Below are 9,997 nucleotides of genomic sequence, written 5' to 3' on the forward strand. Positions count from 1 at the left end.
TTGGAAAAAATGATGATAACGCGCCGCAGGGAGCTCTTGGAGTGAAGTCCTCGAAAAGTAGGGACTACGGACTGAGCCTTGGAGTCAGTTGACTTCTGCGTTACGCTCACAACGCAAAATAGCCATGCGTTACCGACTAACCGTGAGGTCATGATAGCTGGATATTGGCCGAGTTAAACGCAAACAAGAAAGAAGCTAATATCTGGCTATCTTGATCGAACAGGCCTCGTCAATAAAGAATTTATGACATGGAAAAAAATGTATGGTATGATAAGAATCAAGGATGACTTTTATCAAAGTTTATTTCGAGAGCCGAAGGTTTGTAGCGCAATAAACCCATGAGAGTTGTTTCATGTTTTATTTGTTCTTCGTTTTTCTGCGGCGCCATCGGTATCATCACTAAAAAATGATGAACTTTGTAATTTCGCTCTACGCAACCTTTCCCTTGTGTAGGATCAAGGCGGGCGATTCCAGGCGGGCAAGATGGGCCCATCCAACCGCGCCTCGGGTAGCCGGTCGGAAAGGCTCTTTTGCTTATTCTTGTGTTCGTCATTCGCTCTGACGAAGGGCTACCGCTCGAAACGTCAGCTTTTATACTCTTTACGGTGGCCAATTAACAATTTCAACTGAGCCGATAAAACCAAATTATCTTGTTACCCACACCGACGCAACACCACAATTTCTTTTGAAACTTAGCTCTATTATTCTTTCAAATTACTGTTAGCGATTTCTCTCCCCAAAAAATAATACCTCGGGTTCCTTTTGGCCTAAAACATAACCTGAAACTGGTAAATACTCCTGAGTCCAAGTTTGTGTACGCTGGCTATTTTTGGATATTCCTTTCATTATGATGGTTTTTTCTATTTGTAAGCATGCCACAAAAATGTTCTATCGCGCGCAACCAACTGGTCAACTCGGTAAAACCATATTTGTGCAGCTTTGATGCGGTCTTTCTGCCTTAAAACTCTGACTATTTTGGTGGAAAAACCAACTAGATCATTTTTGGTTATGAAGCGAGATCGAAAAAAACCTCCAGATTTTAATGGACTTCTTTCAGTCGCCCAAATCATGGACTGCTTAATCTAGCCTCAAGGAAGTTAAGTCAATCAGTCTGATTGACTGACAGCTAGGTCATCCCTTGAGATAATGACAGTGATAAATGATGGATAACTCTCTAACAGGCCCCTTAGGGTTTGTACCAGAACGTTCTTGCTGTATTCGTGATTCAACATAGAGTATAAGAAATAGACAACTTTTTTGAGAGACATGTTTCGGCATGCTTATGCCATCTTCAATCAGTGAGTAACAGAACGTGAGTAATTATATAACAGACAAGTAGATCACTGAAATATTTACAGTATGTTGTAAATATAAATATTTTATTCATCTACTTGTCTAATTACTCACGTTCTGTAACTCAATGATTGAAGATGGCATAAGCATGCCGAAACATGTCTCTCAAAAAAGTTGTCCATTTCTTACAATATTTATCATACTTGCTACTACTACGACCTCATGCAAAAATCAACATATAGTCTTGCAGTGGGTTCTAGAGACTTAGTTGTAAACTCGTATAAAATTGGCTAACCATATTCGAGTCTTAAATTATGCTCGGAATGAAGGTTGTGTTTCCACTCCACCGGTCACTGACGCCTTTATTGACAGTTCAAAGAGATTTTGCGAGTGATTTAATGACAATGAGGCACGTTAATTGTCGTGAAGCCGAAACTGGCGAGTCACCAACGTCCTGATCAAATCATTGAAAAGTGATTACTTGACGGGAATGCTTCGATTAAATAAATTACAAGTGCTCATCACAGAATTTGAAACCAATATCAACAAGTTTTTGCGAGATGTTTCTAGCAGAACCATTTGAAACAAATAACTCATAATTAAGCCAAGAGACACGATGGGTGGTTTCTCAGATAATAATTCGCATCAGCGACAAAACTAGTGGAGCATTCTATTTAGATGGCGGCTCTGGAAACTTAAAAAATATATTTAATTTATTTCGACATTTAACACACTGAGGACTCGTAAGAGAAGTGTAAGAGGATGGGAATCTAGATGACAGTGGTTCATTATTAATTCTGTCACTCCCTGATAAGTAAAGTTCTCAAACTTCTTCGAGGTTTAAACGATAAAAGAAAAATGTAGTAACACTCTGTCATCCGATACACTTGTCCGTACAGGAACAGTTACGCAGTTACGTTCTTGATGCAACCATGATCTTTCAGTAGCATTTCAGCACCTGTCAGCGGTTGCCCTCAGAAATGTGAACATGATCTTTCAACATCCATCAAATCATCAAGAATCTGGAAGTTACAAAAGGAGATGTTACACTGAGACCGTCATATCTTTGCGCTCATGTGCGATTTGCATTAACGCGTCAAGTGACCATTCTATTTCAAAGGTACGGAGAATTATTCCCTACTGAGTACACAAGTAACCGATAGGAGTACGAACGATAAAATTTCACAGTAAAAAAAAAATCGTTCATCCAATCATCAACGCGAACGAAGACATTTCACCTGCAATGTATGAACGAACCGGAGGAAACGTCATCCCACTGCTGTTGCACACGCAGAGAAACATTTGGTTTTTATTGCTTATTTGAACACTTTATTTTAAAACAAGTAAAAAATTACTACTCAATAAACCAGAGATATTAGATTCCAGTGGTTGAGGTGATTGATTACGTAAGCCAGTTCATAATCTCCGTTCGCACTAAAAATGTCGGTGAGTTAAAGCCGTCTTCGCTTTGAAGCTTAGTGGCCAGCCTTGAACAACACTAAAGCTATTCTGCAAGGATGATGATGTCCGCGCACATTTTCCATGAGGTTATTTCCACATACGCCCCAGAGACAAATTTAAAGCATCTGGCATCACTACACTATTTCACTATTTAACCACAGTAGGGCTACAGAACGCGCTAACTACGCGGCAGTATATATATCTTATTAACCAAGTGCGAGGGCCGTACTTGGAGAATATCGATCCGAGGTCTTGACAGTACGGACCGAGCGCAGCGAGGTCCGTACATAAAAGACCGAGGGCCGATATTCTTCCAGTACGGTCCCGAGCAAGTTTGGTTAATGCGACTGAAGTTCAAAGAGACACGAGTGCGGTATCATTCGGGACCATTAGGGACAGTGCCCGGTCCAATACTAAGAGAATATTGACCGGCAATAGAACATTTTGATTAGTTGATTTTAGTTATTGGCCCTCTGACTGCCCGAATTGTCTAATAATACGCAGTAAAAAGCGAGGGAAAAATACGATGAGCAGAACAACAAATTGGCCACAATGAACAAACCAACCTTTTATTTGTTAACGTCCTCAAGGCTTGACTTTTGTGACGACTTTTTAACTGAAACAGTCTTTTGTTTACTTGTTTTTCGTCAAACCTCGCGTATGTGCGATATCTTTGTTTCACTCTCGATTTTATAGGTGATGCTTAACGTAAATTACGGTCTTTTCGTCCAGAAGTCTTTTAGTCCAAAAGTCTTTTCGTCCAAAAGTATTTTCACTAAGTCTGTTCGTTTACTTGTTAAGTCTTTTCTCGAAGCAAATAAATAACTTTTAGAAGGGTAGATAAGGCTATAGAAAGAACTTGTTGCGAGCCATTCACGTTGTGATGTTACACTTTGTTGCTCTTTTACGCTCAATAGACGCTTAACAACAAGCCTAATATTCCCATTTCTTTCGCGTGAAATAATTAAACGGCAAGCAAGTCTTTACTTTTGCCACTACTTGATAAAGTATATTGCTTTACAACTTTATTCATTCTCTGTGTATTTATCGTAAAATTCATGACGTTGAATTCGTAAGCGAAGATTGGTGACTAAATGTATCGGTACCAAAATGGCGGCAGCTCGCAAGAAGGTCTTTCTATAGCCTTATCTAGCCTTTTAAAAGTTATTTTTTTGCTTCCAGAAAAGACTTCACAAGTAAACGAACAGACTTAGGTGAAAATACTTTTGGACGAAAAGACTTGGACGAAAAGAATCTCGGACGAAAAGACCGGACACCCTCCACGTACCTGGGCTGGAGTGGTGCCAATTTTCTTCGTAACTTTAAGTTTTTCCATAGTGCCAAGTTGCAGAAACTTGCTGAGTAACTCTCCATTCGAAATGTTTCTGTGAGGATTGTCCAGGCTTCGTTTCTTACCTCGAACAAGTCTAAAAAAAGAACCATGAAACGACTTGTTAAACACGCTAGGACTGCACCACTGAGCAGCTTCATTGACAAAAAATACGCAGTCTAAGACTGCATGTGGCTAGTGCAAATAGCCTTGAAAAACAAAGAAATGTTACAATTGTGAACTAAAATATTATGATCCTATAAAATATCAATGCTAAAATGTCACAATGTTATTGTGGGGCAGATAGAAAAGTGGGGGGACTTGCGTTTGGAAATGCCATAAAAAATTGAAAGAAATACATATTTTCGATGCCTGAAGTGGGGGGCTGTAACACCACCAAGAGTTTTTTCCATTGAAACTGTTGATATTCTTATTCTCTTCGTTGCAATGCTGATCAGTTTTCTGAGCTTCAATGAACAGCTAATACGGACCTTGGGTATAATTATTACAGAATTAGAGAACTTTCATTTGATCGGCTTTTCAGAATTTTTTTAATATTCAAAAAGACCATAGATTCTTTCTACATACCAAGGCGTGGACATCTTATCTGGGTGGTAATTTTTTGGAAAAGAAATGATTGTAACCCTTGTCTGATTCAAGTAACGATTGGCTAAGATTTTGCATGTGATTAGTTTCGAGTGTGGCGTGAGGTTTCTTAGTTGATCCCAACGTGGCTTAGTGAAGCAAAACTCTTAATTGCAAATCAAACCAATTCACTTCCATCATGAAAATAATTTCCTGTTTCGATTTATGTCCTCATCTCACCACGGTAGGTATCAGTGACTGAATAGAACTGCTCTATCACGTCCTTCATCGACTGAAGATTTGTGATTATCCTAATTCCATTGTTATTACGCATATGGATTTAGATGTCTCTCTCATATGTTTTCGGCTAAATCCGTCACGCGAGTAGCGTTTTAAAGGTTAAATGGACCGAGACGAGGCCCCAGTAAAAACGGAAAAAAGATGGATGCTAATATCCAGTAATTCGATCTCTGATGAGTGTCAGGGCTTCCTAAGGGGCTAGGGGAGGGGGAGAAGAGAAAGTAAGTTTCTTCCTTTCGCTCTCTCCCTTTCTCGCTTCTCTCTTACCTTTCCCCCAGAAACGCTCCCAGAAACGCCTGATACTCAGGCTAAATTCGATCGAACAGCCTTGGTCAGTAACAGGTTCATCCTGTGGCAAGAAATACTTCGATGTAATAAGAATGACTTGTTTATTTCGAAGTTTGTAGCTGAATAAACCCAAGAATCGTTTGATGTGCTCTTTGTTCTTCGCTTTTTGACGACTCCCTTCTTAAGCAGTCCCTCCTTTTCGCCGAAGTCCATTATGCGAGTAAAAAAAAAATAATTGGAAAAAAATGATGTTAACGCGCCGCGGGGAGCTCTTGGAGTAAGGTCCTCGAAAAGAAGGGACTACGGACTGAGCCTTGGAGTCAGTTGACTTCTGCGTTACGCTCACAACGCAAAATAGCCATGCGTTACCGACTAACCGTGAGGTCATGATAGCTGGATATTGGCCGAGTTAAACGCAAACAAGAAAGAAGCTAGTATCTGGCTATCTTGACCGAACAGGCCTCGTCAATAAAGAATTTATTACATGGAAAAAATGTATGGTATGATAAGAATCAAGGATGACTTTTATCAAAGTTTATTTCGAGAGCCGAAAGTTTGTAGCGCAATAAACCCATGAGAGTTGTTTCATGTTTTAATTGTTCTTCGTTTTTCTGTGACGCCATCGGTGTCATCACTAAAAATGATGAACTTTGTAATTCCGCTCTACGCAACCTTTCCCTTGTGTAGGATCAAGGCGGGCAAGATGGGCCCATCCAACCTCGCCTCGGGTAGCCGGTCGGAAAGGCTCTTTTGCTTCTTCTTGTGTTCGTCATTCGCTCTGACGAAGGGCTAACGCTCGAAACCTCAGCTTTTATACTCTTTACGGTGGCCAATTAATAATTTCAACTGAACCGATAAAACCAAATTATCTTGTTACCCACACCGACGCAACACCACAGTTTCTTTTGAAACTTAGCCCTATTATTCTTTCAAATTACTGTTAGCGATTTCTCTCCCCAAAAAATAATACCTCGGGTTCCTTTTGGCCTAAAACATAACCTGGAACTGGTAAATACTCCTGAGTACAAGTTTGTGTACGCTGGCTATTTTTGGATATTTTCTTTCATTATGATGGTTTTGTCTATTTGTAAGCATGCCTCAAAAATGTTCTATCGCGCGCAACCAATTGGTCAACTCACTAAAAACATATTTGTGCAGCTTTGATGCGGTCTTTCTGCCTTAAAACTCTTGACTATTTTGGTGGAAAACCAACTAGATCATTTTTGCTTATGAAGTGAGATCGAAAAAAACCTCCAGATTTTAATGGACTTCTTTCATTCGCCCAAATCTTGGACTGCTTAATCTAGCCTCAAGGATATTATGTCAATCAGTCTGATTGACTCACAGCTAGGTCATCCGTTGAGATAATTACAGTGACAAATGATGGATAACTCTCTAACAGGCCCCTTAGGGTTTGTACCAGAACGCTCTTGCTATATTCGTCATTCAACATATAGTCTTGCAGTGGGTCCTAGAGACTTAGTTGTAAACTCGTATGACGTTGGCTAACCATATTCGAGTCATAAATTATGCTCGGAATAAAGGTTGTGTTTCCACTCCACCGGTCACAGACGCCTTTATTGACAAATCAAATAGCTTTTGCGAGTGATTTAATGACAATGAGGCACGTTAATTGTTGTGAAGCCGAAACTGGCGAGTCATCACGTCATGATCAAATCAATGAAAAGTGGTTACTTGACGGGAATGCTTCGATTAAACAAATTACAAGTGCTCATCACAGAATTTGAAACCAATATCAACAAGTTTTTGCGAAATGTTGCTAGCAGAACCATTTGAAACAAATAACTCATAATCAAGCCAAGAGACACAATGGGTTGTTTCTCAGATAATAATTCGCATCAGCGACAAAACTAGTGGAGCATTCTATTTAGGTGGAGGGTCTGGAAACTTAAAATATTTTTTTATTTCCAGATTTAACACAACGAGGACGTGTAAGAGAAGTGTAAAAGGATGGCAATCTAGATGATAGTGGTTCATTTTTAATTCTGTCACCCCTGATAAGTAAAGTTCTACAACTTCTCCGAGGTCTAAACGAAAAAAAGAACAATTTTATTAGTAACGCAAAGTCATCCCGGTACACTTGTCCGTACAGGGACAGTTACGTTCTTGATGCAACCATGATCTTTCAGTAGCATTTCAGCACCTGTCAGCGGTTGCCCTCAGAAATGCGAACACGATCTTTCAACATTCATCAAGTCATCAAGAATCTGGAAGTTACAAAAGGAGATGTTACACTTTGCGCTCATGTGCAATTTGTGTAAACGGGCCAAGTGACCATCTATTTCATAAGGTACCGTGAATTATCCCATACAGAGTACCAAAGTAACCAATAGCAGTAAGAAGGATAAAATTTCACTGTGAAGAAAGAATAGTTGGTCCAATCATCAACGCGAACGAAGACATTTCACCTGTAATGTATGAATGAACTGGAGGGAACGCCATCCCACCACTGTTGCACACACATGCAGAAAAAAAGGACGCCTTCAAAATTGGCCTGAGAAACATTTGGTTTATATTGCTCATTTGAACACTTTACTTCAAAACAAGTAAAAAAATACTACTCAAAAAACGAAAGAAATATTAGATTCCAGTTTTTGAGATGAGTAAAATACAGAAGCCAGTTCATAATCTCCGTTCGCACTGAAAATGTCAGTGAGTTCAAGCCGGCTTCGCTTTGAAGTTTAGTGACTAGCCCCCAACGACACTTATTCTGCAAGGATGATGATGTCCAAGCACATTTTCCACGAAGTTCCTTCCACATACGCCCCAGTTACAAATTTATAATATCTGGCATCATTACACTATTTCACTCTTTGACCACGTGAGGGCTACAGAACGCACAAACTACGCGGCAGTGTTACACAGTAAAACGCACGGGAAAAATACGGTGAGCGGACAACAAAATGGCCACACTGAACAAACCAACCTTTACTTTGTTAACCTCGTAAAGACTTGACTTTTTGTGACGAGTTTTTTCACTACAACTATTTTTTTTAAATTTGCTTGTTTATTTGCCATAATCAAACCTCGCGTATGTGCGTGTGTTATCTTTGTTACACTCTCGATTTTATAGCTGATGCTTGATGTACCTGGGTTGGCGTGGTCCCAACTTTCTTTGCAACTTCAAGTTTTTCCATAGTGCCAAACTGCAGAAACTTGCTGAGTAACTCTCCATCCAAAATGTTTCTGTAAGGATTGTTCAGACTTCGTTTCTTATCTCGAACAAGTCTAAACAAGAACCATAAAACGACTTATTAGGGACCTTAAGCGGTCAGGACGGCAACGGCGAAGAAGACGTCGATTGAAAAATGAATTTAAATATATTGTCAGAATTTCGTGAATAGCTGGATGTGTTTACTTTTTCTTGCGGCGCCACACCTCAACTTCAACATCACATATGTGAGCGGGGTTAAGTTCCAAATTTAAACTGAATAACTTGCAAAAAATTTCCTAAAAAATAATTGTAAAATATTGTCGGCCAATACAATACACGCCCGCTAACAATTGTGTCAGAGAACATGCAAAAGGCTGCCTCAACTGACGTTTAAAGCTGAAAATAAACCATTTTCATTTTTGTTAGTTACACGTAAGCAGCATAGTACACCGGCGGAGTGCCTCATTCGATTTAGAACAAAAGGTTGACACTGCTTGAGTCCTACTTCTTCAGGAAAAACTTTGAAGAAAGCCTTTCACCAGTAATGACTGTTGTATAATCAAAGCATGAACTGTTCTTTAACTGAGTTCAACGAACAAAGCGTTCAGGCGCACGATTACAGCCCTTAAACAAGGTAACAAACACAGTAACACTAGGTTGTCAACCTTAAATGTCAACAAAGCGTTCAGGTGCACGATTACAGCCCTTAAACAAGGTAACAAACACAGTAACACTAGGTGTCAACCTTAAATGTCAACAAAGCGTTCAGGCGCACGATTACAGCCCTTAAACAAGGTAACAAACACAGTAACACTAGGTGTCAACCTTAAACGTCAACAAAGCGTTCAGGTGCACGATTACAGCCCTTAAACAAGGTAACAAACACAGTAACACTAGGTGTCAACCTTAAATGTCAACAAAGCGTTCAGGTGCACGATTACAGCCCTTAAACAAGGTAACAAACACAGTAACACTAGGTATCAACCTTAAATGTCAACCCACCTGAAAGCCTTTTGATTAAGACCAGCTACGTGTGGAATGCATTCGACGAGTGTAGTTTGCAGTATGTGCAGTCGTCTGTAAGTTTTCTTGGTCATTGGTTAAAAACAGTCCAAGCCCGCCATCCAGTGTGCCTGATGAACAGCAATCAATCATAAGCACTGAATACTCATTTTTTTCATTAAAAGCGTTTCTGATGGTTAGTATGATAATACCATGAAAATTTACCACTGCGAGTAAACAGACATTTCTGCATGAGCATCTTTTCAAGAAAAACAACAGAATTTACTCCAGCACTCATTGTTCTAGGTCGCGGATCTTGAGTTCTGATTAAATCTAATCTTTCACTAGCTGCGTAAGAACAGTCTACACTGGTATGGTAGTTAAATCTGCTTTAGCACGAATCTTGCTTTGAACCGACAAATCAGCCCAGCTAAGTAGGATTGGAACGTAAACTCACGGAAACAAGTCGGCTGTCTTTACCGCCAACTTTTCCTGTTATTCTTGCACGGATCCTGAAGAATGAGGTAATGTGGCTTCCTATGCCGATATCTGCTCGTTGAAGA

The 9,997-nt window shown here is 39.8% G+C and overlaps 1 protein-coding gene across 8 annotated transcripts; it reads right to left on the reverse strand.

Annotated features, from left to right (window-relative positions):
* Positions 1 to 1,981: 1,981 nt before the first annotated feature.
* On the reverse strand, positions 1,982 to 9,902 carry LOC148728153 (cleavage and polyadenylation specificity factor subunit 1-like). Of its 8 annotated transcripts, XM_088725862.1 has the most exons (5): positions 9,892 to 9,902; positions 9,435 to 9,565; positions 8,368 to 8,506; positions 4,043 to 4,181; positions 1,982 to 2,315 (listed from the first exon to the last, which is right to left on the reverse strand). In XM_088725862.1, the coding sequence occupies exons 3-5, from the start codon at positions 8,451 to 8,453 to the stop codon at positions 2,268 to 2,270; spliced, it is 273 nt and encodes a 90-aa protein (XP_088581988.1). In that variant the 5' UTR covers positions 8,454 to 8,506; positions 9,435 to 9,565; positions 9,892 to 9,902; the 3' UTR covers positions 1,982 to 2,267. The 8 variants fall into 8 exon arrangements, 7 of the variants coding, with proteins under 7 accessions (XP_088581988.1, XP_088581989.1, XP_088581987.1 ...); XR_015988982.1 differs by lacking the exon at positions 9,892 to 9,902; XM_088725863.1 differs by lacking the exon at positions 9,892 to 9,902 and having other exon boundaries at positions 8,368 to 8,464; positions 9,435 to 9,560.
* Positions 9,903 to 9,997: the final 95 nt, after the last annotated feature.

The sequence above is a fragment of the Stylophora pistillata genome, chromosome 6, assembly GCF_964205215.1.
Source record: "Stylophora pistillata chromosome 6, jaStyPist1.2, whole genome shotgun sequence".
NCBI lineage: Eukaryota > Metazoa > Cnidaria > Anthozoa > Scleractinia > Pocilloporidae > Stylophora > Stylophora pistillata.

What these genes read in the sequence shown, in the direction of transcription:
- LOC148728153 (XM_088725861.1), bottom strand. Translation starts at nt 9,529, where the DNA reads ATGACCAAGAAAACTTACAGACGACTGCACATACTGCAAACTACACTC. An exon ending in CTTAATCAAAAGGCTTTCAG is followed by an intron (nt 8,507 to 9,434) that starts GTGGGTTGACAT and finishes GTTCTTGTTTAG; the next exon opens with ACTTGTTCGAGATAAGAAAC. An exon ending in TTGGGACCACGCCAACCCAG is followed by an intron (nt 2,316 to 8,367) that starts GTACATCAAGCA and finishes TGTAACTTCCAG; the next exon opens with ATTCTTGATGATTTGATGGA.